Raw genomic sequence first — 26,355 nt, 5'->3', positions numbered from 1 at the left:
AAGGCTCGATATCTCTATGCTGCAACTCCGAGGCATAACCCATCGAGACACCAAATCTCGACTGGAGCTTCAGCGGGTAAATCGAGCTCTTGCACGTTGAGCCGGGTGATATCAGGTGCTGACATTTGGCTAAATACGTGCACATCCTGCGAATGGAGCGTCAGGGTCGGGTAAAGCTCGCTTTTAGGCGGGAATGGAAGCGTGAACTCCATCACTCGGTTATTGCTATCGCGGAGTGCTATCCCGTCCACAGTGAAACGCACAATGGCTTCACCGAGCGGTGCACCAGAATCACTCGTAGCCGATGACGAGGATGGGGGCCGCGATCCACTCCCAGGCGGTGCGTCCACGTTCTCATTCTCATCGTCGTGATGGTCAATTACTTGGGCCAATACTCCCACTGTAGACTGGAAGCCGTATTTCCGCCCAACTCCTATTGAGCGTCGCCTCTCCGAGCCTGTAAGCACGTGGCCAGCAGAATAGAATCCTATCTGTAGGTATGAACACCACATAGAAGTCAGTTTTCTACAATGCTATACATCCAGCTGAATTTCTTTAGTGAAGGACTCACCGAATATTTTGACGCTCCAACCAGCGTGTTCAGTGGCATGAGTCGCGTAGATAGCCCAATTGAGACGCTCGCATCAATCCCAGCTCTGTCGTTTACGTTACCACTGTTTGCACTCGCCAGCGCAGTCGAGGACCCACGTGCTGACTGCGAAGAAGTCTCTAATCTGTTGTTGTTTTGGTTGACTCCACGGACTGGCGTTCGTCCCTGCTGTAACGTCATTTCAAAGTACACGAACCGGTTCTTCTGCAGCGGTACTGAAGCGCGCACACTGCGGTACATGCCCGTGCCCGCCTTAGACGCACAATGACGACCACAGGATAAATAGATATCTTCGTGACAATCGTGCACATTGAATCTAGGCACGCGTAAGTCGCGGTCGCCCGTTAGCGTGGCCGCGCGTTCTTGCCGCAGTCGATCACGCACTTGATACAACACATCGTCCGAGAAGTTGGAAAAGGCAAGCTCCACGCGCTTGCGCGCCAGAGGCGATACTGGTATCGACCGCGGCGTCGCGGAACTCAGGTGAGCATAGCTTGAAGTGGTCTCCTCCTGGGCTCGATAGCTGCCACCCCCAACGCTAGTATCGCTAGTAGTTCTGCTCCAGCTAGAAGCAGCTTGAGCGTTGTCCGGAGGCAGCCGCACGGTCGCCTCGAACGAATGCAGCGGGACCTGAAAATGCATGAAGCGCCGTATCCTCCGGTCGATATTGGACGGCACCATGCACTCCTTCTCCTTATACTCCAGCACCACCGCAGTCACTATCATCACCACCCCCAACATATAAAAAAACATTATAAAAAAATCTCTAAAAAAATGAAACAAGAAAGCAACAAAGAAGCTCAACGTACAGCTCGGGTCAGCGACGTAACTCTCCGCTCCGCGGGGGTGTCTATGATGCAGATGGTGGTAGCTCCGACTGCGTCCGCTGCTGGAGCCCGACCCCCCGGCCGACGCGGCCTCCAAGATCCCCTCCCCGGAGAGCCTCAGCGTGTCCTCCACTGCCTGCAGCAGCCCGTAGAACAGCGAGCAGGCCGCCGAGACCCCCGGCAGACTCGTGATGAGCACGTAGATGCCGTGGCACACGCCCAGCGACGCGCTGACCACCAGCCGCTGCAGAGAGCTGGCCACCGCCAGCACCCAGTGCACCACCCCGCGCACCTCGTCGGGCTTGGCGGCGTCCCAGACGTCGCTGGCGGCCACGGCGTCGCCCAGCGTGCGAGCGCTCGGGCGCTTGGTCTGCAGCCTTACGGACGACCTGCTCACCATGGCGGCCAGTCGCCGCTTGAGCTCCTTCACTATGGACGTGGGCAGGTGCAGGCGCTCCTGCAGGCGATCCAGCGCCTCCAGCAGGCCTATACAGACCAGAATCAGCTGAGCAAGAGCACGGTTAGAGAATCGGAGCTCGGTTAGCACTAGCCTAAACGGAATCAGATTTTTTTTAACACCATACAGTGTCCTTGGTGTCCGAAAGCGAGTGAAGCGCGTACGAGTACACTCGCCCCAGCGGCTGCGTCTGTGCCTGTGACACGCCGCCGCTCATGGCAGCAAATGCAACAATGGCAACAATGGCAAGTGGCGAGTCCTTGTCTCCTCGAGCTGCAGCGGCCGCTTGGCGAACCTGCCGGCGGGCCGTCCTAGCGCGCGATCTGGTGCTTGCACACGCGCAGTCCGGCGAGCTGTGCGGGGCCTCAGGATAGACAGCTCGCGCGCTCCTCCCGTCCGGCGCCTGCGTCTTTTTCTCTCTGGATATCGACGGCAAGTTCAAAACAGAGATGGATTAGACCCTACCCCTCTCTATAAGGGCGTAGACTATGCGGCATACAAAAACCAAGTGTTCGGCTACTGGATGGCTCACTTCTGGTCAGCTGCATCGAGTTGAAGCGAACACGGCACCAACAATCGCAGAGTGTATGCGGTTGCTCAGTACTGTAGGTGCCGTGTTCAGATTACCGGTGTACCTTAGAGACATTGCGACAGCAACATTGCATTTGGAGTTCATCGGTTGGTATATGTATCACTGGAGTGCAATGCAGCTGTCCCACGCTCCTGCTTGGCTTGGCTGTGAATCTGGTCCTCTGAGCGACAGGTGCAAGTTGCTCTTCAGTCTGGCTACTCAATCGAACGTGAAGTCGAAGGATAAGGCAAGAACGCCCGCCAAACCAATGTACAAAGAGTAGCGCGAAACTCCTGTTGGTCTTTTGTAAGTCTCTTCAATAGAGGGCATGCGCTCATCAGTGGACCCTCCATGACGACACCAGCACTGCCGTGACGGCGGGTCGCCACTTCACGCTGCGTTTGAGTGAGGGAGCTTGGTGCTTACATGTTAACCGGTATATTAGATAAAGTCTTGTACCGAGTCGATAGCGTCGATGTCATGGGCCATGAGTCATGGCGTGCGCCAGCATAATTCAAAATTCCACTCATATCATACTCTGCCGCATCGTCCACTACCAAGTGCAGGGCTCACAAGCTGACGTCACTCAGGCAACATGAACGTCCTCGGAGGTGGCACCCTCACTGGGATTTTGCAACCATTTCGCGCACAGCGGTCTGAATCCCTTTACTGAACTGGCCCAACCTTAAAAACTCCTCCTGCCGCTCCTTGTCAAGCTGGCGAACCTCTTCTTCACCTTCAGCGATTTCCGCTCCAAGACGCGTGACCTCAGCGAACGCGTCCTTCTTCATGTTGATCAGCTCCTCCATGTTCCGCTGGATCCTCTGAATATTTTCCAAATTTGAGCGGATATTGGCCTCCAGTGTTGCACACTTGCGGTGACTAGCATCTTGGGCATACGGGACATCGGCGCACGATTCCAGGAATGAACTGAGCTCTTCCGGATCGCACTTGATATACATGACAATGTTGGCCACGACTCCATCTCGAGTTTTTTCGACTTCGGCTAGCTCTTTGCGCACCATCTTCAGCATGACACGAGTTTTGTTCACTTCAACCATATTCATTGGCTGGGCGCTCGACAGCTCCTTGGTTTTCTTGAAAACCTTGTCATACTCTTGTTTGATACCGAAAATCTTTTCACTATGTTGGTTGTACTCGCCAATCATTGAGCGCAATATGGGGTCTTCATCCTCGCCCATTGTCTTCTCCATCAGCTCGTCCACGTCAAGTACTGGGTTCTCTTGGGCAGCGGCAGCTGACGTCAGCCATGCGCTTTCAGATTTGACGCGAACCTCTTCCTTGATATGTGGCTGGGGTGGTGGATGAGAGCTCAGACTCGCCTGCGAATCACTGTCATCATCAAGCGTCAGGTCGACTATCGACGTGGTATTCACGCGCGACGACTCCTTAGCTTGGCTCTTAGGCGGCTCATTCGTTGTTTGTGGGGTACCTGCCGCGGCAGATCCAGCAATGGACAGGTTGCCCAACGCTGCCGTCGTATCACTTGTGGACGCCGCAGCTTTCTCCACCTTAATATGCGCTGCGGCCGCGGCGGTATATTTCTCTTCTGGCACTTCCTCGGCAGATTTATTAGCCTGCTCTGCTGCCACCTCCGCTGCTGCCGCTCGGTCTTGCAGGTCTCCCTTGCTCATCTTGACCATTTCCACTAACATCACGTTCCAGCTAGCGAACGGGAACATTCTCGGCGACGAGCCTGCAGCAGCCAAGAAACATCCTATCAGCAACATCATTTCTCACACCAGCAACAGCAGAAGCATTGCCTCCCACCTTCCACACAGAAGAAGAAGTGCGGCTCCGGAAGCAGATGCTTGGAGGCGCAGCAGTTCTCGCACTGGTACATGTTGCAGCTGAGACAGAAGAACTCCATCGTGTTCTGACCGCACTCCTGGCAGGCTGCAGACAGCAGCAACAGCAGCAGCAGCAATTGTTGTTAGTGATTCTCTCTGTCTGCCCACCCTGTGTCTGCCTCTTGCAGCGCACCGCTGATCCACTTGAGGAACTCCTGGTGCGGCCGGCCGTCGCCCTTGCTCTCCTCGCCCTTCATGGCCAGCGCCTCCAGCCGGTGGTGCACGTCCAGCTCGCACTGCCTGCAGAAGCGCTGGACGCAGCGCTGGCACTCGTAGTCGGCGATGGCCACGCGGCATTGGTCGCAGTGCGGCCGCTGCAGCTCCGCCGGCTCCTGCACCGACGTGAAGCTCGGGTCCTCCTGCTCCTCCAACGGCTGCATCTTGATTGTCAGTCGAGACAGGCAATGCCATTTCAGCGAATCAGCGTCGTAAAAAGTAAACTACGTTGCGTAATTGGCTGAAATGACAAGATATCGACGCCGCCTTGTCACTGGTCAGGTTGCTTCAACCTGCGAGGGAACGGAGCTCCTCGAGGCAGTTGACAAGCGAAGCCCATGGAGCTGACTCTGCTGAGCGCCAACGTGCTGTGGGTGGCCAAGGAGGCGTCGCGCGCGCCGCAAGCCACTCAGCTGGCCGTGTTGCTGCCTGCCGCGAACGAGCAGAGCGCGGCGCTGCCGCTGCCCTGCAGCATGTCCATCCCCGCGGAGGAGTTGGCGGCGCAGAACAAGACGTCGCTGCTGGACCAGCACGTGACGTTCCAGCTGCTGGACGAGGGGAAAGTGGTGGCGACGCACGTGCAGACGCTGCGCGAGTGCGTCCCCGTGCTGGCGGAGGGCGTCGTCCGCTGGACGCAGCCAGTGCTGCACAAAGACGTCCGTGCCGTTCGATAGGTTTCTAGGATTTCGCTTTAGTTTTCATGTAGATGACGAGAATTTTTTTGCTACCGCTGGCGGCTTTTTTTTAGGTGTATTGGGACGTGGAGATTCGCGTCCATGTGAAGACTGACCGCCGTCCACGTGCGCTCATCTCGCATGCCATTGCGATCAAGAACGGAGCCAGCAGCGTCGCCCACCAGGTCGGTGAATTGTCGGGTAGATATGCTGACATTTTGATGACTGGTTGATGGAATAATCGGCTACGTTGGTCGTAGTTGTCGCTGCACAAGAACAAGGCTGCGCTTGGGCTGCTGCCGGCCGTCGCAGGCTGCGTGGTGGGTGTCGTCGGGACGTCTCCGGTCTGGCTGCCGTTGACACTGCTGGTGGGCGTGATGGGCTTCCCCGTGTGGTTCGTCGTTGGTGTTGCAATGACACTGGTCACGATCTTTTCCACTATTTCGGCGGTCGTGACGGTCAAGCTAGCGCGCTCGAAGAGAGTCAAAGGCGCGTGCCATCACTTCTTGACCAGTCAACAAGGCCAATTGCTGCTGTTTGAAGGCATGCCTGGAGAAGAGGCTCTCTCACCCTCCGCTCTCTCCGCCCGAGCGAAGCAGTACGTGCTCGAGAACCCGTCTCGCAAGCTAGTTGCGAGCCTGGCGATCGACTTCTTGGGCAATGCAACGTTCGTAGTTCCCGGCGTGGGCGAGCTGGCAGACGTGCTTTGGGCGCCCGTGTCGGCGAAGATGGTGGACATTCTCTACAAGGAGTCATCTCCGCATGCTAAGTACGTGGCCTTTATGGAAGAGGTGCTGCCCTTCACGGACTTCATCCCCACGGCGACTCTCGCTTGGTAAGTTGTAGCGGTGCTAAGGTTGTCGAGTCAAAGAAAACTATGCAGCTAACTTTGTGTTCACAGGATGAAGGAGAACCTGAGCTCGACCGAGCTGGACAAACTGCTCGCACTCACCAAGTTCGGCAAGGGGGCGTAAAGACAGCGTGAATGAGTCAAACAGACATGGCTGCCTTCGATTGTACATGCGACTGGAGAAAATGGAAAAGAGACTTTTGTTGGTCGAACGCTTCCTCATTTTTGCTTCAACATGAAGGGACACACACGCGCTACAGCTTGCTATTACATCGTCAACTAAACTGGATGCCTACACAGCCGAGTCTGCCATCTGCAGGTACTCTGAAATAGAACAAAATTGTGCCGCCGAGCATTCCGCAGTCGCCATCAGAGGCGACGGAACGCAGAGCATTTCGTGGATGCGAGCTGCCAAGACCGCATCTGCTCGTCGCACCGCAGATTCACATGTCTGGGCTGGTGTGTCGCTGGAAAAGGGCCAGAAAAGGTAGAAAGAACGATCTTGGGGACCGTTTCGGTAGGTCATTCTCAAAAAAGCACCACCAAGGCAAGACACACCGACAAGACCTGCACACCACACCAAAGATGGCCGGCGAACCCGAGAGCCCAAACAACCAGACCCCCCACGCTGCCGACGCACTCATGACCCCGCCGAGGAAGCTCCGGTACGTTCAGCACTATCACTACTGGTGCAGACAGCATTGACGTGAAGCGACTCACATTCTTTGCGTCATTGCAGACAACTAACATCGGCCCCGAAGATCAACCGGACACGCCCCGTTTACCCGGTGCGCATCGGACCCCTGATGCCGTCGTTTGATGACTTGAGTGACGCGGAACCCGAGGACGCGGCGCCCGTTAAGCCTTGGTCCCGGTCGGCATGAACCGCCAAGGAGAGGCAGGGAGATTTTTTATGAACCAGCGAGCAATCGCACTCAAGTCGAGGGAAGTAGCCGCCGCTGCGTGAGTTCCGCGGTGAGGCCAACGTACACTAAGCAAAATACAATAGCGCCATGATCCTATGAGCTACCAAGTGCCGTTGTCTTTTGGCGCGCATGTTTGAATCATCAACGGTCGTTTTCAACGGTCGATGTCTGTGATAGGCTGGTTTGGAGTTTGAATTGACCAATCCCGGACCTCTTCTCAGCCGAAAGTTGAGACGGCAGGCAAACCGCCAGCCGATGCATGTACAAATTCCACATGGGCACCTTCCACTTGCCGCGTGGCCGACAGAATGCACTTCCTCCATGTAACATGCTCATGCCATTTTCAAATAATCATTAAAGCTCAAGAGCACCAAGAACAAGCATGTCCCCAGTGAACACTGCCAAGCCAACCATCACCATCCGCCAGTTTCGCGACGACGACCTGCCGGAAGTCGCCGCGATTTTCGAGTACGGCATGATGTTGTACTCGAAGGATGACCCTGCATCAAGTCACCTCTGGGCTGCGTACGTGCGCAAGAGCCTGAAGGAAGACCTCGCCGATGTCGAAGGCACGTACATGGCGCCCGGCGGCAATTTCTGGGTCGCAACGCTTGAAGACAACAACGGAGAGAGCAAGGTCGCAGGCATGATCGGGCTAGAGCCAAAGGGCAACGGCGAATGTGAAGTTCGACGTGTCTCGGTCCACCACAATTATCAGCGTATGGGCATCGGGCGTAAGCTGATGACGCACCTGGTGCACTGGGCGACGACCCACAACTTCAAAACCCTGACGCTCAACACTTCGTACACCGACGAGACCTCAGCCGTTGGTTTTTACGCTTCTTTTGGCTTCAAGAGCGGCGAGAAATTCAAGCTCTGGGAAAACTCTGCGCACGAATTTTTCTGGCTGATCAAGACACTGCCTTGAAATGCCACACCAGCGTCAGCGTCGAACTAGAGCCAGCAACCGCTCAGACGTATCGAAAAACACAGAAAATGCTGCACAGTTGAAAAGGACATTATATAGCAAAAGGAAAGTAATCTATAGGGTTACCATTTACTCTTCGACGTCCATGGCGGCGTCGGCGTTGTCACTGGCCGTGTCGTCTCCCTTTTCTGCCTCCATCTTCTTGATGTCTTCCTCGGTAACCAGGCCGCTCTTCAGCAGTTTGGCCTTCTCACCCTCCACGTAGATGCGGTGGCGCTTGGCGTCCTTCTGCACCTTCTTCTTAGACGGCCGGTGCTTGCGCAGCACTGTGCGCTTGCCCTTCTGCAGCACCGCCACCTTCTTCTGGTTGCGGATCTCGGCGCGCTTCTTGCTGAGAAGCTTCACCTTCTTCTTGTTCATGGTCTGCACTGCCTGGCCGTTGGCGCCCATGGTGGTCGATACTGTATTGGCTGCGGATTCCGGTGTTGCGTCGAACCTGTCGGCGGGCTTCTTGCTTGGGGAATGGCAGCGGAGCTCTTCGCAGTCAAAACCGAGGCGATCGACTGGACACCGCGAAAAGCGGTACACAACGGGTACAGTCGTACTTAGCAAGAGCACAGTACCGTCAGCACTCTGAGTATGATACAGGAACCTGCATCAAATGCAGGTCGTCGCCGCCGTCGCTGCAGTGCTGCGTGTAAGCATTGCTGCTGCCGGCACCTACGTTGCTGCTATTGAAAAACGGTCTTCTGCATTGCGTCAGAATTCACAGCGGAACGCGATCACTTGAATCATTACAGACTCTCGAAAGGGATGCACTGAAGTCAACACCGAAGCTGCTCTAAAGGTGGAAACCTGTCTTGGCCTTAGATAACTACCAGGACGGACGGAGGACTGCTGGGCGACGCCTGCTACTTTGCACCTTTGCGTTTCCTTCACAGCCGAGCACCCCGACGCCTCCACCGTTGCTGGGCCAATAGTACCTGTGTCGTTCCCCCTCTCTACTTCTTGGAACGCTTGCCTGCTCCCTTCTTGGGGATGGACTTGCCCCGCCGCTTCATCTGGTCGAGCTTGCCGAGGCGCTCCTCGTTCAGGATCTCGAAGTTGGGGTCGTCGCCGCCCAGACGCAGGAGCAGGGGCTTGTTGAACCACGAGGCCACCTTGTCGCCCTTGAGCTGCTTGCTGATGACCTTGTTGCCCGACGGGATGTTGCGCTGCGGCAGGCGCTGGAAGATCTTGCGGCTCAGGTCTGCGATCTGCTGGGGAGACGCCATCGTGCTTGCCGGCGACTCGGGCAGGACTCGCGCTTGTCGGCCGCTTGTTCGCTGCTGCTATCGTAGCCGCTCGTCCAGTCTGTCACGAGCGCCAATATATCTACTGTGATTGGTCAAAATTGAAATCAAAGTATTGCATATATATTCAACTCGCGATTGCCAATCACTGTATCTACCCTAGCGATACACAACCTCGGATACAAGTGCCCAGTCAAAAGTATTGGGCTAATTACCGACGTATGCTTGATGACGTTCCACCTGCAATCAGTGCTGCGACGGACTCCTCCTCATTGTCTCTCTCGCTTCGGTCGTAGCGTGCTCGAGTCGACCTCTGCTCCCCCCTGTCGAAGCTTCTCCTCCACAGCCACCATGTGCCACAGTTGTGCTTGCAAGATCGGCCCCTCGCTTCTGGCCTCGGATCTCTCTTGTCTCAAGGACGAGTCGCTCAAGGTGGTGGCGGCCGGCGCGGACTACCTGCACCTCGACGTGATGGACGGTCATTTCGTCCCTAACATCTCATGGGGGTTAGATGAACTGCAGTCTTCTTTCATGTCTTCGTTCGGCTAACCCGTTGAGTGCTTGGATTTGCCTGTGCAGTCCGCCTGTCATCAAGTCGCTGCGTCCGCACACCGAGGCGTTCTTCGATTGCCACATGATGGTGTCCAAGCCGGAGCAGTGGGTGTCGGACATCGCTGAGGCTGGTGGCGACCAGTACACTTTCCACTTGGAATCGACACAGGACCCGCTCGCCCTCATCAAGCAGATCCGCGACGCCGGCATGAAGGTGGGTCTGGCTATCAAGCCCGGCACCAGCGCGGAGGCCGCCTTCCCGTACGTGGAGCTGGTGGACATGGTGCTGGTCATGACCGTGGAGCCGGGCTTTGGCGGCCAGAGCTTCATGGCCGACATGATGCCCAAGGTGGAGACTATTCGAGCCAAGTACCCGACGCTCGACATCGAGGTGGACGGCGGACTGGGCCCGTCTACTATTGACGCGGCCGCGAAGGCAGGTGCCAACATGATTGTCGCCGGAAGTTCCGTGTTCAAGGCTGCGGACCCCAGGGCCGTCATCGTGCAGATGCGAAACAGTGTCGAGAAGTACGGCAACGGCAAGAGCGACGACCAGTTGACCAAGCTGTAAAACGCTTTGGTTGCAGTTCAACAACGTACTTCGAGCCCGTTGATGGTTCCAAGGAGGAGGAGTATCCTACGGTGCGCCGAGAGCCTCTTCCGCCCCTCCTACGACGTCAGCGGCAACATCGGCCTGCTGTTCACTGGCAGGCTGCACGATAGGATCGCGGACTACTTCAAGATGCACAGACATAGACCACATAACGTTCAATCAAAAGTGCTACTAGAAGTATTAGATGCAAAAAGTGTATAAAGAAGGTGCCGGGCGGCAAGGAGAGACGATGCTCCCACAGCAACTACGACTAGGCTCAGCTCGCGACTACATCCCATATTTACATATCCTCATCGGAGTCGTCGTCACCGGTAGTGGTGGCGTCCTCGGCAGCGAGCCGCTGGTACTTGTCCTTGGACCAGACGCTGAGCATCACGAGCTTGAACTCAGCCATCTTGCGGTCGAAGTGCACCAGCAACTTGGCCTGCTCGGGGGTCAGCGTCTGCCCGGGCTTGCAGATGGCGTATTTGCGGCTGAGCACGACGACGCCCTTCTTGAGGTCCACGGGCAGTCCCAGCCCGCGCAGCGACTCGAGCATGCTGCCAATGAACTGCGGCAGCGGGCCCTCGGGGATCGTGACGGTCTCCGTGGCCACGAAGCCCGAGCGCGGGTAGTCGCTGACCGAGAGCTTGGCGAAGTAGTCGACGACCTCGTCGTGCGGCTTGCTGGTGAACAGCAGGCCGGTGTTGCCGCTGACGTCCTTGGAGAGGCGGAAGAGGTTCTCGGCGTACTCCTCCTCCTTGGAGCGGCCGAGCGCGAGCTTCATGACCTTGTTCTTGCCCAGGAAGAAGCGGCTGTCCTTGAAGTCCATGCGCACCTCCTTAAAGTGGTTGGTGCGCATGTTCTGGAAGCTGAAGACGTAGGCGGACTCGTATGTGTCCACGGCATTGCGGATGGCGTCCACCACGTTTTGCTTGAGCTCGTTGCCCTTCTTGTTGGCCTGCGTGAGCGGCTTGGTGCGCTGTCTCTTGGACTTGGGCATGGCTCTGGACTGGCGGCGACGGGCTTGGCTTGTGTTGGCTTGTGTCTCCGAGTGCGTCTGTGTCCTTTGCCGGTCCAGCCTCCACCAACCAAAAAGTCAACCTTTTGCATCACCATCTTTTCGTCCAATGGCGCGTCGGTCTCTTCATATCAAGCGTCTCATTCGTCGAAAATAGAATTTACCGTCTGTTGATTGGCTGAAACTCCGTCTCGGCCAGCCCAGCCAGTCGTCCGCGCAGGGGGAAATCCATTATCCCCAGTGAACCACCCGGAAGCACCTGACGACGACCATGGCCTGGGGTCTCGACACGACGCCGACGCCGCCGCGGGCGCCCGCTGCCCCCGCCGCTGCTGCTCCTTCCGCATCTCCATCCTCGGCGCTGGGACCCGCGCCCGAGTCTGCCGAGGCCATCGACATCTTCGAGGGCGTGACGCCCGTGACCAGCGTGGCGCTGGAGGGCGTGGCGCTGCTGCAGATCATCAAGCACTGCCACGAGAGCCTGCCCGGAGGCGTGGCCGGCTCCCTGCTGGGCGTGGACAGCGAGCAGGTGCTGGAGGTGACCAACAGCTTCCCGTCGCCGCCCAGCAGCGAGCGCAAGAAGGGCGCGGACGAGTACCAGCTGGACATGATGAAGAGCCTGCGCGAGGTGGGCATGGACAACAACAAGGTGGGCTGGTACCAGTCCGTGGCCATGGGCACGTTCTGCACGGCCTCGTTCATCGAGCACCAGTTCCAGTACCAGAAGTCGCTGGGCCCGAACGCCATCTGCCTCATCTACGACTCGGCCGAGACCACCAAGGGCGCGCTCAGCCTGCGCGCCGTGCGGCTCACCAAGGCCTTCGTGGACACGTACAAGAGCGGCGCCTTCACCAAGGAGAGCTTCGCCAAGGCCGACATCCGCTCGGCCACCGTGGTGGAGGAGATCCCGATCGAGATCCGCAACTCGGACATCATCACGTGCTGGCTGCAGCAGACGGCGCACGCCGGCGACAGCGCCGCGGCCGGCAGCTTCGAGCGCCTGGACCTGGCCACCAACGCCTACCTGGAGAGCAGCCTCAAGAACATGACGCTGTGGGCCGACGAGCTCGCGCAGGAGCACTACAAATTCCAGGGCTACGAGCGCGCATTATCTAAGCAGCGCGCGGCCTACCAGCAGTGGCAGAATAGACAGCGGGAGGAGAACAAGGTGCGTCGTGAGAACGGCGAGGAGCCCGTGCCCGAGGAGGACCCCAACTTCTTCAAGTCGGTGAACCAGCCCTCGCGCCTTGAGTCGCTCCTCATCACCAAGCAGATGAACACGTACTGCGAGCACATCAACCGCTACGCCGGCAAGTCCTTCCAGAAGCTCTTCCTGACCGCGAAGATTCACCAGAACGAGTAAACAGGCGGGCAGTGCAGTGCAGCGTCTCATCTTGTGGACCCCGTCGGCTTCCGGCGCGGCGAACGCCTACTAAGGCTCAACAGGAATTCTAGGGCCGGACAGGCAAGCAGGCAGCAGGGCGGCGACTGGTTTAACGTCACGAGAGGTCTGAGTAGCTGGTTGGTGGTTTTGGCAGTGGTATGGCAGCAGGGCTAGATAGAACAAGGTTGGATGGAATCGGGTGCTTCCCCACTTTGAGGACTTAGTCCCTTCCGTTCGCTCGTTCATTTAAGGAGAAATCCGTTCATGTGCTTTATCAGTCTGGGTCTACTTGTTGAAGTCCTTGAAGTTGAAGTCGAAGTTGAAGTTGACACTTACCGCGAGTTCCTATACACCATTAGCCTGAAGTAGAACCACTACAAACAAAATATCACTTTTCACCTGTATAGGTGGTGTTGCTGCGGGTTTGCTTTGATCTCAGCAACCTCGGCATCCATCTCGGCGGCACGACGCACCAGACGCTCCTTCACGGACAGCAAGTTTTCCGGAACGAACTTGATCACTAACGACTGCAAGAATGAGTGCCACGTATTGGACCCGTCCATGACATCGGTCCGACGTACTATACAATCACTGTGGTTGTTGGTATTATGCTGCGTGGAGGCCGCAGATCTGCTGGGTTGGTCTTGTTCGCGATGTTCCGGGTTGTTTTCCGGGGCCAACGGGGCGGTATCGCCGTTGCGGATGAACTCAAACAATGCGCACAGCTGATTCATCGTTCCCACCCGATTGCCATGCATGACCCTAGTATCTTGCTGGTTGTTGGCAGATTGATCGTGCATGCCGAGATCTATTCGAGACAACACCCACTTGACGCGGTGAAGTAGCATCTGATCTTCCTGGGTTCCAGCTCCCTTTGAAGCAGTTTGCACCTCAAGTTCTGTTCTGTCCAGCTCAATTTTTGATAAAAGCTCGCGCCGTTTGTTAGCGTGTAGCGTGATGACGTCTTTGAGGTCTTTTGAGAGCAAAGGGTTGTCCCTGAACATCGCCTCGATCCGCTCCACTGTGCCAGGATGCACAACTCTTACTGCTTCGAGCATACCTTGCACACGTGCAATACTCTGTTCAGCCTTGTGAATGCCGAAGCGGGTGGCCTGGGTCGTCTCGTGCAATTGTGCAAGCTCCTGTTGCTTATCCATCAGCTTGTCCTCCAACTGCACGATTGATCCCTTCAGGGCTGCTATATTATCCCGGTAAAGCTCGGCGTTGGCCTCAAGCCCGAGACACATCCGCTTCTGGTCCTCAAGACTGCGTAGCAGGTGAATCTTTGAGTGTAGACCTTCGATGTGGCCAAAAAGAACCTGGTGTTTCCACAACCGGAAGAAATTGTACTTGATGTGCCGTCGCTGGCGACGTTCATAAGCTACACAAATGCTCTCTTTGGCGGCTCGAGTCGCACGTCTGCGTGCCATGAACACGTACCAACGTCGAAATGGAATCATATAAATTCGTCGCGAATAAGCATTCCATTCTTCCACTGCGTTTTCTCGCAAAGCGTGTTGGTACTGAGCCCGTATGTGCCAGCGTTTCATGAGCCAACTCAGTGTCTCCTTCGTGCTTCCCTCGAATAACCGGCGCACCCGGCGAATGAGCTGACAATGCTTGGACCAAGCACGAAGGTGCTTTAGCATGTGTGTACGCTGGTAGTGAGCGTCAATTTTACGGAGATTAAAGTGTTGGTCATATCGTTCGAGGGTGCGGCGATCCACAACACTAGCAATAGCCTTGTCAATTTGCGTTGCACGAAAGACTCGCACCCACTCATCCACAACACGTTTAAGTGTTACTCGGTGGTCATGCGCGATAGCAATTTCCATGTTCTTTTTCATTGGTAGAAAAACAACGTTCTTGATCAGGTGGAAGTAGCGCTTCAATACATGCATCGGGTGGCGAGCGCGAATTCGACGGATATTATCTTTCAGGAACTCTTCGTGCACCATTTCCTGCGTGATAACATCGAACCGGTCAATCGCTTCAAGTCTCTGTCGAGCTGCGTAGTGGCGTGCGCGAGCGTCTGCTGAAGCTTTCTTACGACTACGTGGCCCGAGGGCTGCCGATTTCCATGGTAGGAAGACGTACTTCAACAAATTGCACTGCTTTCCCCTAAAACGGTGCTCAGTCTCATCAAGCCGTGACATTTTCAATGGCAGATTCATCAGCACCACATCACGGATTTCAGCTAGCACACGGCGTAAAAATGACCGAGTTCGCTCTTCCTGCATTAGGATGATCTGTTTGTTGACAAACTCCTCTCGCGCAGCAAACTGCTCCATGTACGTGAGAAATAAAACGCACTTGCGTGACCGCCATCCCCCGAGAGCAGCTTGCAACTTTTGAAAACGACGTCGCACCACAAACCCTCGACACATCATCGATATCTTTGTAGCTGCGAGGTGGCGCTGTTTATCTCCTGAAGCCACTTCGTGAAATACCTTATCCAGCCGTCGGACAGTCGAGCGAATATCTCGAACGCTGTGTGTTACCTGCGCACTGGTCTTTGGATTCACGGACGTCGATCCCCGGGCCCGACTCGCTCGATCCTCTACTCCACTAGCTCTGTGTCCTCGGGACACCTCCTGTATGCTTTCCTGTAAAAACTTTTCAATGCCAAGCTGATGGACGGTGCGTTCGTCGTCGTGCGCTTTGGCGTCGTGTCTCTCCTGCACACAGCTCGCTGCAGTCGTCATATTCGTTGCCACACGCTGCAGACGCTGGTCCAGATTAGCAATCTCACTTGACATTTGGAGCATGAACTCCAGTGACATGGGCGTGGATGCCCCGGCGGCTGCAGTACTCGCTGCGGCTGGTGCTGTCGAAACGGGGGCCGCTGCTCGATTGCCACCCAACAAGCCTACCACAATACATAGAGCATGTCAAACTCCTTGTATTAGTGATAGTTAAGGGCTGCGCCCTAGCGTACGCTTGTCAGATCCGGTCGTTCGAGGAGCTGCCCCAGTCTGGGACCGACGTCTCAGCCCGCCCGGGGGCAGCGCGGGCGAGGAGCGCGTCGCTGATGCCTCGCCCTCCCCAGTTGCCAGGCGGTTCAGCAGCACCTCCTCCACGGACTGCCGTCCCGGCGCCAGCCGCGACGCCTTCCGCACCATGACGAGATATCGCTACGAAGAGGTGTGAGCAACGTCGCTTCAGGATCCGCTTTCGGTGGTCGGCAAATAGGTACGATGTGTGTATCCATAAATTAGTCTGGACTATTTTTTGGTCTCAGTTAAAAATAGACTGTTCCACTGACAACTTGTCACTTCAACTCATATCATACTTGCTGTTCCTCTACACCACCCCAGAGACGCTACAGGGTGAGCAGATGCAGTCGCTGCTGCAGCAACTGGAGAAGCACGGTGCACTCGCTCTGTTTGCGGTGGACGAGGCTCACTGTATCAGCTCCTGGGGACACGACTTCCGACCGGCGTACCGAACCTTGGGGAGGCTGAGGAAATTGTTCCCCAAAGTTCCCATGATTGCACTTACCGCTACGGCGACGGAGCGTGTTCGGGACGATATCGCGAGCCAGCTGCACTTTGCCGCTGATGGGTCCAATGTGCTGCTGGCGGACTTTAACCGGGCCAACATCTCGTACACAGTGCACGACAAGGAGCTACTGGCTGATCCGGTAGGCGCCCTGTGAGTAGTGAGACTTAGAACATTACGCCCGCAGTTTTTTTCCTTACCGTAATTTATCAATAAGAACAATCCTGGAACGTTCTTTTCAGGCAGCTGCTCTTTCAGCGACACGACCTCTCGAGTCGAGAGGTCGAGACTCGACCACCTGAGAGAAAAACCAACGTCCTTTCGATCTGAGGGTGGTTTCAGATCCGCTCGATCACTGAGAGCGAATTGGTGCTGCCCCGAAAGAAGGTTTCAGGAATGTTCTCGGTGGTAAATTACGGTAAGGAAAAAACTGCCGGCGTAATGTTCCATGACCCACTACTCCTGTGTCGCTACATTAAGCAAAACCACGCCAATGCGTGCGGCGTTGTGTATGTACACAAGCGCAGCGACACGGACGATCTAGTGCTCTCGATGCGGAAGCGAGACTCAGCACTGAAAGTTGCAGCTTTTCATGCCAAGATCCCGCAGCAAGAGCGCGAAGAGACTCTGCAGCAGTGGTTGAGCGGCGAAATCCGGATTGTGTGCGCTACGATCGCGTTCGGAATGGGCATCGACCACCCCCACGTCCGCTTTGTTGTGCACTGGAACATTCCGAAGACACTAGAGAATTTTTACCAAGAGTCGGGTCGTGCTGGTCGAGATGGAGAACCGAGCCAGAGTGTGCTTCTGTTTTCTCCCCGTGACTACGATTTGCTTCGCTTTCTGTTGGAGAAAGAATCCCTCGATTTTGGTGACGCGGGCCCAGCAGCGAACTCTGACAAGCGGAAAAAGTCGAAGTCGAAGAAGCTGGAGACCGTCGCGCATGCTTTGCAACTCCTCGAGCACCTCAAGACATTTGCTACGAAGAAGGAGTGCCGACGCCAGGCTTTGTTGAAATACTTCGGGCAAAAAGTCGCGGTGGCGGATTGCAAAGGAACTTGTGACGTGTGCAATCCACGACTCAATGCTTTCCGCTTCGAAGAAAAGCCGGTTATTGACAAACGAACCGAAGGATTTTTGTCGGCAGTCCATGAAAACGATCAAAACACGGGAGTCCTTCACCGAGAAGAAGATGCGATCCGGGGATATGCGCCGCAACAACTTAATATACGGACAGCGCGGGTCGTATGCGCCAGAGGAAACCAAATCTGTGGTTGTCCGGGGAGGAAGCAAGCGTGCACTAGCAGCTGATGGCTTCGTCGCTGTCAATGGGGACGTAAGCTCCGATGAGGACGAATTCAACGAAGATGAAGCATCGGCAGTAGTTCAGTCGCTGCGAAGGAAGCGTAGCCTAGACGATACGTTAGACGCGTTGGAGCGGGCCGAGCAGGCTTCTGCCGGCAATGGCGACGATCGGAAGCAACGAAAGGCTTCGCGGGCGTGGGAATAGTAGCAGACATTATGTCTGAGACGTAGCATTCATCTTCAAGTACGTCACTCTTTGATGTCACTCAAACGGGTATTGTGCTGGAAAGTCTGTATCAGTTCGGAATCTGCTGTGCCGAAGAGCATCAACGATGTTCTGGCGTCGCGGTCGAGCGAAGGAGGAGGCGGTAGAGGAGACGGACGACCTGGTCAAGCTGCAGAAGCAGTTCGGCATCACCCCCGTGAGCGACGCGGACGTGCAGGCGGAGTTCCAGGCGCTGCTCGGCGCTACGGGAGTCGCAGGCGGATCGAGTCCGACGGAGGAGAGTCTTCTGTTCGGCACGGGGGACGACGACGAGGATGAAGAGGCCAAGATCTTGAGAGACCTGCAGCTAGACGGGCTGAACCTGGTCGACGTGGATGACGAGGAGGGCGATGGCCACCAGGAGGCCAAGAGCGAGCTGCGCGGAGTTCTGGACGAGGTGCACAGGACGGCCAGGGAGAACCACAGTCGGGAGGCTGCAGAGATGAGCGGGGAGCAGCCAATGCAACCACCAAGAGGCAACGTGGTGGAGCTGCCGCCAGAGAGAGCTGCAGAGGTCCATGCCTTGAAGATGGAGGCGCTGGCGTTGAAGAGGGAGGGCAAGATTCAGGAGGCGCTGGTCAAGTTCCGAGAGGCCAAACAGCTCCAGGAACACTATTCAACACAAGGAAGTGTTGTGAATGCTCATTCTTCGTCTCGTACTGTAGTGTCGATGAGGAGCGAAATGAAGGTGGAGCAGTCTGCACGACAACCGGTGGAGACGCTGCTGGACGATGGAGATCACGATGTTGAAGTGACGGACGAGGACATGCAGGACCCAGAGTTTCTAGCTCAGTTGGCGAAAATGGGTCTGACAGAGGACGATGCCCAGGGATCCAATGATACCGAGGCTGCGCGATACCATGATGTCATGCAGCAGTTGACGGTCGTGGAGAGACAGATTCACGAGTGTAAGGTACAAGCGGTGCAATTGAAGCGGCAGAATCAGATTGCCGACGCGCTTGCCTGTATGCGGAAAATCAAAGAACTCGGAGCAAAACGAGACGAGTTGCGATCCTTACCAGTGGCAGCATTCCAAGCGTCGGTTGCCCAAAAACACTCAACCCCAGACATCACAGACCCAGTCGATCGTCCCTCAACAGCGAGAGCTTCTGTTGTGGTGCAATTGAACTCAGGTGCCGTGGTCCTCGATGAAGAAAATCCTGATAGCGAGAACGATAGCATGTCCGATGTTGAAGTCACCGCTGAAGACATGAATGATCCAGCGTTTGCAGTCGAGTTGCAGAAGTTGGGTGTTGAGGGTGCATCTTCGAATGAGTCTGCGCAGGCATACGCACATACACTACCAGATATTGTGCCAGCTCCTATCGCTGCCCCGCCTAAGCCAACTTTATCAAGCTCTCGGTCGTTGAAAAACACCCCGTCGATTGACGAAGACTATCTGATAGACGCGTTTGATGAATCGGACTCTGAAGGAGAAACCAATCATCTGACCACGGTTATGTCAAGTGGATCGCTATACTCCATCTCCTCGACGACAGAAACAGAAAAAAGTGAATCGCAAGTGAGAGAGGCCAGTGCCAAGGGTGAGGTGGATAATTGTCATGTGGCTGATCTTAATTCGCAGCTTCAAAAGGCTAGACAAACAGCGTTGACTCTAAAGAGGAAAGGCGACATTCAAGGTGCACTTGAATCTATGAGAAGAGCGAAGCAGATTCAAACTCTCATCGATCGCAAGCAACAGGCTGCTGGGATCCCTCCAACGCCGTTAGCACCAGCTCAGGATTCGATCAATGCTGCAAATTTCCAGAAAGTCGAGCAACTGTTGGTCGAATTTGGTAACCGCGCAGCGACGTTGGCAAAGGACAATTTATCAGTGAATCGCGAAAAAGCATCGGAATGGTTGGGCAAGGTGCGTTACTGCGTTTTGTCCTCTCAACTGTTATTGAAATTCGGATTAACATGCTTGTCTGTCATGTATTGTGAGTAGCGAAAACGTTATGGGGCCGAACTGGAGAAGCTTCGACAAATGAGACAGAATCCGTTGCAGCTAGCCCCGCGCTATGGAATCATCAAAAGTTCTCATCAAGTAGAGTTTGAGCTGCCATTTGTCCCAGACGACCAGATCAAGGTGTCTGTGAAGAGTGTAAACGAACTATCTCGGGTGGCAGGAAAATCGGTGTTTGTCAAGTTCTGCCTCAATTTCCCATCCGCGATACCCCATGAAGGCCAGACCGAGGAATTCGAGATCAGCCGCAAGTCCCCATATTCCACGGAAATACCATCAACCCAGAGTTTCAGCTTCAGGTTGGCACGATCAAGAGGAACTATGCGGCTTTTTGAGATAAAGAAAGCCGTTTTCGAGGTCTGGAAGCCGGGAACGCTGTTCCGTAATCCCGAACTTGTAGCCCGAGCTTATCAAGAATTGGTAAGGTTTGTTGCTACAACATATGCTGCTGATTCCCTTGCACTTACATCTGCCTTGATTGTGTTTGCCTTAGACACCGCTACTGACTTCGTGCGAAATAAACACGCATATCCCTTTTCTTGGATCAAATAGAAAACCGTGTGGAGGAGACATCGAGGTGATTATTACACCAAATATTTTCAAGCCTTGTACTCACATACGACTTACACGCTTGCTGTATTTCTTCTCTCTGGTTACCAGATCGCGCTTCAAATGCGTCGCCCACTGAAAGAAAAGGAAACTCGGCTTGAAACTGTCGAAGATCTGGTTATCGGTGACTACCTGGAGCCGATGCCATCTTTACCGACTCACGCACCTATGCCCAGCGTGGCTTTGGAGGAAACTCACATCAACATAAACGCTGAACGAATCGCACCAACTCCCGCTCCTACCAACCAGGCAAAGGAGGATCAAGGCTCTTTTCTCACTGCTTCTCTAGATGACCCGCACCATGTTGATCTGATTGTCAGCTATGACGTCATCAACGAAGAGGTGCGTACTCCCAACAATTATTGCGGGTTGTATTATTACTTCCTCCTGACAATTGCATTGTATGCTTGTAGCTTGAAAAGCTGGGGGCGAAGTTGCCGTCGCTTACGGGGCCTGCTGCGATCGAATTGAGTGATCGATATGATTCGTTAGCGCTGAAGAAGCAGCTGCTGGAAATTGAAATGCAAACAGGCAAATTGACGCTGGACATGTATGTTAAGCGCCTGCATACCCGCATCTCCGCGGATCGTGTGCTGATCTCGCAACTTCTAGCGTCAAATCGACGATTAGATGCAGCGCGTGTTCTACACCGTGTTAAGCTCATGGAAAAAGAACTGGAGGGCACGGAAGGTGGTTCCGAACATGAGTAGCAAACAAGGTTTTATGCTTACATTCAACTGTTGTAGTTTGTTCGTGAGTTGGCAAAATGGCGACGATTATCTTGCTTGCTTGTCATTGTTGTGCTCATGCATCGCCTCAAGTGCTAGTATCAGCTTCCCATAAGCTACGAGCTGCTCTTGATGTTCTTCGGTATCTGATGAGGCTAGGCCTGGGAAGTATATTTGCAAACTTGTGAACGCGTCTGGAGATAGGGATAGCCCGATTTGATCGAAGACTCGCTTCAGCTGCCTCATTTTGATGCTTCCGGTGTGCTTGCGATCCTTTAGCCTCAGATATTCCTCCACGATGTCAACTTGTGAGTCAAAATCTATCGAAGACATCTGATTGTACAATGACCGAAGAATGGCATCACGTGCACATGGTGGCTTATTGGTGGTGGTGGTAGTATCTTCGAGACTGCGATGCTGGTTTTCCGGCGTGGGTACATGTTCTTGTTGGACATGGGTTACTTGTCGATGCACCGCCACATTGCTACCTTGTGCTAAAACGGATCCTGTCGCACTAGTTGGTGCTCGCCATTGAGACATAACCTTGAGGAAGAGTTTATAGGCAATATGACCGTCTCGCTTTATATCAAAAAGGTGCTGCAAACGTAGTCTATCCCATGCTGTGACTTGGCGTTCCAGTGCTCGCTCCAGTTGGGTCCAAAACGACTCTTTGGAGAGGCTGCTTTGATGGCTGGCACCGGTACACTCCATCAGTAACCTGCTCAAGTATGCAACCCGAGGCATCGTGTCTTTGCTGTGAGGCTCCACTTCAGAGTAGAGTTGATCAGCGAGTTTCTTCAATAGACGAGGAGCACACGGATCTAGCACAAATGAATCAAACTCAGTTCGTGATAGTCCGCCTCCATCGTGGCGGAAGACGCAAATGTGCGCCATCAATGTGTCAAATTGCTCTGTTGATAGCTCGTAGTTAAGAGCCCGCAAACCACTTCGCAGGTTTTCTCCTGTCAAAAAGCCCTTGTTCTCTCGATCAAAGTGACTGAACGCAGAATCCAATCTAGCATAATTCGTCGTATCTGAATGATCGATTTTACCCGCAAGATTAGCCTTCGAACGAATGCGCGACCGCAAATGCTCGGTTATCTGCTCATACCATCGTGAATCAGCACCAATCGAGGCAGGTTTTGTTATTTCGTACAACATCGTCGTGTAGTGCACCGCGTCTGTCCGTTCCGCGCTCCGGAATCGACGAACAAGTTGGCCGACCATGACCTCTGCAGATGAAGGCGAGGCAACTTTTGCGAAATCTAGCCGAAGCAGGGTTTCTTTTAGGTTCATCGCTGTCACGAAACCGGAGTACGTGCTGTCACACGCTTCAAGCTCTCCCCGAAAGTCTATGCCACGTTCCTCGCACCAATTTAGGTAATCTGAAAGGATCGCGACAGGAGTTTTTCCAGGCTTCGGATCTCCACCGGGTGCTGATGATGAACTCGGCTCATCACCGTTTTGCTGGTTTTGTGGTTTTGTGGGTGCGGGTTTCTCTTTCAGAGATTCTCTAGTAGCTTTGGATACTCGTAGGTTTGAATCGCTCTCCGTAATATCCTTCTTTGCAATGTGTTTTACTCTGGCTGCATCATTGGCCAACTTCACGCGTGCTTGGGTTCCCTCTCGCCAGTTCATTCGCAAAAAGGCATTACAATCGATTTGATCTTCTAACTTGGGGTCATAAGTGTACAACAATGCGCGCATCTCGTTTTCATCTAATGGTAGACCCAAACGGGTTTGCAAGATTTTCACGAAGTTTGAGCGGGTCATCACTCCATCCAACGACGACTCGATCTCGTTAAAAAAGACTTCGTTCCAATGTGCGAACACATCCGAGAGCTGTTTACTTGACAACTTGCCCGCTTGATCATGCGCGAACTTGCGGAGCTTCTGTTCAACAGCATCCATATCCACGGTCGGAGGCGGTGTTGTCCAGTCCAGGAACTGCCGATAATTGATTCCAAATGATCCATTTGTCTTCACACTAAAGGCTTTAGCTATGCACTTCAGCTGGTCTTCAGTGAACAATACAAACCCATTCCGGCGGCAAATCGAGGTAAACTCCGTTAAAGAGACAAAACCTCTGTCCCGCCAGTCAAACCTCTCGAACTCAAATTTCAAATCAGAGTAGCTGCCACAGATGAGTTTCCGGCAATTCCAGGCTAAGCGCTGTAGGTGGTGCATATCATAATTGTTCCATTCATCATGCAACGATTTTTGGCCGTACTTTGCCGCCGATTCTAGTCGTAGACAAAGATCGTCAATTGATATCCGTTTTGCACTATCATTGTTGCCTGCAATCATCTGGAATAGCAAGATCGAGTCCTTAGGCTCAAAGTGAGCGCTTAGCAGCATTAAGATACGATGAAGTTCTTCCTGGTTCATGTATCCATCATCAGAGCGTACAAATGCTAGGATTTTTTCTCGCATCAAAGCGGTACCAAACCGATGGCACCGTTCCAGAGCTTTTGTTAACTGTTGACAGTGAGGAGACTGCGTCAGAAGTTGTAATAACGCGTGGTAGAGAATTTCGTGGCCATTCGCATCCAGCAGGATGGTTACAAGATGTAGCTCCTTAGCAGAGAGCTGGACTCCAAGTCTTGTCAGACTCTCACGGAACCTCTTAAAGGAAATGCAACCTGTTCCTTTCATATCTCCAGCCGAAACAAATATATGGGAAGCGTATCCAACATCAAAGAGTAGTCGTTCTAGGACTGATAAGCGTTGTTTCTTTTGGCATTTTCTTTCTTCAGTAGACGTAGAGAACACAAAGTTGAGTAGCGATCGATACGCTACCATCCCAGTTTCCTTAACTGCGAAGTAGTCCATAAGTTGCCATAGCAAGGCAGGAGGCAAAGCAATGCGAGGGGCCTTAGAAAGAAAATAGCTCAGCTGTTTCCTTGAAAGCAATTTGCCGCGTTTCGCGTTTGGTGCATCGCGTTCGATTACGGACAAGATTGCGTCTTCGAGATCGTTCAAGTCGGCAAAGCTCCACTTACTCAGAATAGTTTGAAGCTGACTATCCGCTTCCATAATCGTCGTCTTCACATGACTCGCTTCGCGGTTCTGTTGCTGCTGTTCTCTATAGTGGCGATACTGTTTTTGTAGAGTCCGTGCCGCGTCATGGTGAATATTTTGTGGGGCATGAAGTTGTCGTACTTGCTGCTGAAGAAATTCCTGTCGAGGCAGTGCCTTCTCTTTTGCTTGCACTCTCTGATCTTGGAGTTTTTTCTCCACTTGCTCATATACCAAATTTTTACTGCTCGCCGAAGCGATCGCCTTCATTCGATCCATGAAAGCTTGTTTCCTCCGCTGGAACTCGGTCGTTGCTGGCAAGGTACTTACACTTACAGGCATCTCGGCAGTATCCAGTGGAGCGTCAACTCGCTTTACTGAGGGTCCAGTTGTCGCCCCAATCCCGCTGCTATGCCGCAATGGTTGCTTCGTCGGCAGCTTAGGTTTTGTGGTGACATCTTCTAGTACATCTTCGTCCAAATCAATGCCATCACGGGTTAGAGACGTAGCTTTCTCCCCCATCGAATCGCTTGAAACGTCGTCAGACGTGGGCTGCGTGTGAGTACGAACTAATTCACGGTATTCCGACTCCACGCTCATCAGATCAAATCCTAGCGCTGACATGCATTTTCTAAACGCAGATCGGGGGATCCTACCACAATTCGCTTCATCGAACTTTTGAAAAACCTTTGGAGCTGGCACAACATCAGCAGGCTTTCGCTTCTTTTGCTCTTGGGCATGTCGACGCACGGTTTGCCGGACTTTGTGGCACATCAACCGCTCCACGCAGCTTGATCGAGGATTGATATGCAAGAGCAAATAATTTAAAGAGATGTCCTTGCTGTCTCCCTCCGAGGTCGGTGAAATATTTCCCACCGTCGATTTGCTCTCCGTGGAACTGTCTTCGATCCCGAACGTGGCTAGCAGGAGATCCCTTTCTGTGTCCGAGAGGAAGATACCGTATTTTTCGCCTGCTTGAATAAGATCATCGATAGAGATGACCATGCGTTTTCGCTTCCTCGGATCCATCCCTACTGTGAAGCCATCTTCAACAGAAGCCATATGTCCAGAGTCAATTGCACATTCAACACGCTCCTTGAGCTTTGCTACGAGCAATTCCAACTCTTGAGACGGAGCGGCATAGTGTAAGAATTGACGATAGTTTATCCGGCCATCTATATCTGAAGAAAATATTGCCAGTAATGCATGTTGTTGATCAAAATCGAGCGAGTGCATGTCGATTGGACGCCCGTTAACTCCTCGTGCACGTTGAGAAGAAGTAAGTTGAAGCACCTGAAAAGGATCTTTCCACTGGATCAAAACAGAGATGTCGCCAGCATGCTGGTCATTTTCATCTTTTAACGGGAACCACCCTCGGATATTCTCGCCATTGACGAGATCTGAGAGCATAAGTCCACACCTTCCCACTATCCCATCTTCTTGTGCACTATCATCTAGATCGACTTGATCATCAAACACTGTTACCCAGAACCGAAATTTTGAGAGAAAGCGAAGAAGAGTGGCGTCGACTTGTAATGTGAAGGCTTGCCGACTGTGGCTCAAGTCATACTCAGGATTCGATGACTCCGGAACAATGTTCGTGAAAACGTCCGGAAAGCCGAGTAGCTGATAATGCACGTACGATGATGGAACTCGAGACACCGATCCGTTCGAGGTTTTACCATACGAACGCAATCTTCTGCATGCAAATACCGTGACTTGTAGCTCGTTCGTCGAATGGCCATTATCATCGTTAAAGTCTTCAGCACATAGTACATCTACCGGGACGTCCGATTTGGAATGCTTGCCTGCAGATGATAGTAACAAAATGTCCTTCGGGTAAGAGCGAAGGTGCACCTGCCAAATTTCTGAGACTGGAGTAGAAAGCCTCAGAACAACGTTCAGCGTTCCCAATATGGATGGGCCACTGTCATTGTTGCAACATGATGATTTGACAGCAAGCAAGGGCTCTTTCACAACCCCCTTCGATTGCAACAACTTCGAAAGCCGTACGGATGCTTTTCCGATCAATTTAAAGTCCCCCCGAATAGCTTGATGCACTTTCAGAACAATGGACTCCGAGGCCAAATAACGTAAGAAAAACCCATCTACTGTCACCTTAAACGAAGCCGACAAACTGTATTCCGGGTGATTCCCCATGAGAAGAGGGGTGGATTGTGATTCAAAGTCGT

General features: G+C 53.7%; 12 protein-coding genes across 12 annotated transcripts; 7 read left to right on the top strand and 5 right to left on the bottom strand.

The window, feature by feature from the left end:
• Positions 1–14: 14 nt before the first annotated feature.
• IUM83_01540 (uncharacterized protein) lies at positions 15–4,716 on the bottom strand (the record flags this gene model as incomplete). Its single annotated transcript, XM_067925402.1, has 8 exons — positions 15–491; positions 572–862; positions 995–1,329; positions 1,420–1,942; positions 2,022–2,313; positions 3,150–4,182; positions 4,257–4,382; positions 4,470–4,716. The coding sequence occupies 8 exons, from the start codon at positions 4,714–4,716 to the stop codon at positions 15–17; spliced, it is 3,324 nt and encodes a 1,107-aa protein (XP_067797062.1).
• A 174-nt stretch (positions 4,717–4,890) lies between these two features.
• Positions 4,891–6,200, top strand: IUM83_01539 (uncharacterized protein; the record flags this gene model as incomplete). The annotated part of the gene is made up of 4 exons (XM_067925401.1): positions 4,891–5,208; positions 5,301–5,411; positions 5,487–6,061; positions 6,128–6,200. The coding sequence occupies 4 exons, from the start codon at positions 4,891–4,893 to the stop codon at positions 6,198–6,200; spliced, it is 1,077 nt and encodes a 358-aa protein (XP_067797379.1).
• Positions 6,201–6,661: 461 nt separating this feature from the next.
• Positions 6,662–6,960, top strand: IUM83_01538 (uncharacterized protein; the record flags this gene model as incomplete). The annotated part of the gene is made up of 2 exons (XM_067925400.1): positions 6,662–6,741; positions 6,816–6,960. 2 exons carry the CDS (start codon positions 6,662–6,664, stop codon positions 6,958–6,960), a joined length of 225 nt encoding a protein of 74 aa, XP_067797534.1.
• Positions 6,961–7,384: 424 nt separating this feature from the next.
• Positions 7,385–7,930, top strand: IUM83_01537 (N-acetylaspartate synthetase; the record flags this gene model as incomplete). The annotated part of the gene is made up of 1 exon (XM_067925399.1): positions 7,385–7,930. The coding sequence occupies one exon, from the start codon at positions 7,385–7,387 to the stop codon at positions 7,928–7,930; it is 546 nt and encodes a 181-aa protein (XP_067797382.1).
• Positions 7,931–8,059: 129 nt separating this feature from the next.
• IUM83_01536 (uncharacterized protein) lies at positions 8,060–8,380 on the bottom strand (the record flags this gene model as incomplete). The annotated part of the gene is made up of 1 exon (XM_067925398.1): positions 8,060–8,380. The coding sequence occupies one exon, from the start codon at positions 8,378–8,380 to the stop codon at positions 8,060–8,062; it is 321 nt and encodes a 106-aa protein (XP_067797383.1).
• A 551-nt stretch (positions 8,381–8,931) lies between these two features.
• IUM83_01535 (Mitochondrial 37S ribosomal protein RSM27) lies at positions 8,932–9,204 on the bottom strand (the record flags this gene model as incomplete). Its single annotated transcript, XM_067925397.1, has 1 exon — positions 8,932–9,204. The coding sequence occupies one exon, from the start codon at positions 9,202–9,204 to the stop codon at positions 8,932–8,934; it is 273 nt and encodes a 90-aa protein (XP_067797380.1).
• Positions 9,205–9,573: 369 nt separating this feature from the next.
• IUM83_01534 (Ribulose-phosphate 3-epimerase) lies at positions 9,574–10,345 on the top strand (the record flags this gene model as incomplete). The annotated part of the gene is made up of 2 exons (XM_067925396.1): positions 9,574–9,728; positions 9,802–10,345. The coding sequence occupies 2 exons, from the start codon at positions 9,574–9,576 to the stop codon at positions 10,343–10,345; spliced, it is 699 nt and encodes a 232-aa protein (XP_067797381.1).
• A 322-nt stretch (positions 10,346–10,667) lies between these two features.
• On the bottom strand, positions 10,668–11,369 carry IUM83_01533 (mRNA turnover protein 4; the record flags this gene model as incomplete). The annotated part of the gene is made up of 1 exon (XM_067925395.1): positions 10,668–11,369. The coding sequence occupies one exon, from the start codon at positions 11,367–11,369 to the stop codon at positions 10,668–10,670; it is 702 nt and encodes a 233-aa protein (XP_067797386.1).
• A 289-nt stretch (positions 11,370–11,658) lies between these two features.
• Positions 11,659–12,750, top strand: IUM83_01532 (Eukaryotic translation initiation factor 3 subunit H; the record flags this gene model as incomplete). The annotated part of the gene is made up of 1 exon (XM_067925394.1): positions 11,659–12,750. The coding sequence occupies one exon, from the start codon at positions 11,659–11,661 to the stop codon at positions 12,748–12,750; it is 1,092 nt and encodes a 363-aa protein (XP_067797387.1).
• Positions 12,751–13,166: 416 nt separating this feature from the next.
• IUM83_01531 (DNA ligase) lies at positions 13,167–15,893 on the bottom strand (the record flags this gene model as incomplete). Its single annotated transcript, XM_067925393.1, has 3 exons — positions 13,167–14,068; positions 15,491–15,640; positions 15,710–15,893. 3 exons carry the CDS (start codon positions 15,891–15,893, stop codon positions 13,167–13,169), a joined length of 1,236 nt encoding a protein of 411 aa, XP_067797384.1.
• Positions 15,894–16,108: 215 nt separating this feature from the next.
• Positions 16,109–16,429, top strand: IUM83_01530 (ATP-dependent DNA helicase RecQ; the record flags this gene model as incomplete). The annotated part of the gene is made up of 1 exon (XM_067925392.1): positions 16,109–16,429. The coding sequence occupies one exon, from the start codon at positions 16,109–16,111 to the stop codon at positions 16,427–16,429; it is 321 nt and encodes a 106-aa protein (XP_067797385.1).
• Positions 16,430–17,909: 1,480 nt separating this feature from the next.
• On the top strand, positions 17,910–21,127 carry IUM83_01529 (Coiled-coil and C2 domain-containing protein 1B; the record flags this gene model as incomplete). The annotated part of the gene is made up of 6 exons (XM_067925391.1): positions 17,910–18,750; positions 18,976–19,712; positions 19,791–20,228; positions 20,302–20,385; positions 20,469–20,759; positions 20,831–21,127. 6 exons carry the CDS (start codon positions 17,910–17,912, stop codon positions 21,125–21,127), a joined length of 2,688 nt encoding a protein of 895 aa, XP_067797740.1.
• Between the last annotated feature and the right edge of the window lie 5,228 nt (positions 21,128–26,355).

This window comes from Phytophthora cinnamomi, assembly GCF_018691715.1.
Source record: "Phytophthora cinnamomi strain GKB4 chromosome Unknown Contig14, whole genome shotgun sequence".
Lineage (NCBI taxonomy): Eukaryota > Oomycota > Peronosporomycetes > Peronosporales > Peronosporaceae > Phytophthora > Phytophthora cinnamomi.
The sequence above is the reverse complement of the archived record's forward strand: the minus strand, read 5'-3'. Positions and strand labels throughout refer to the sequence as shown.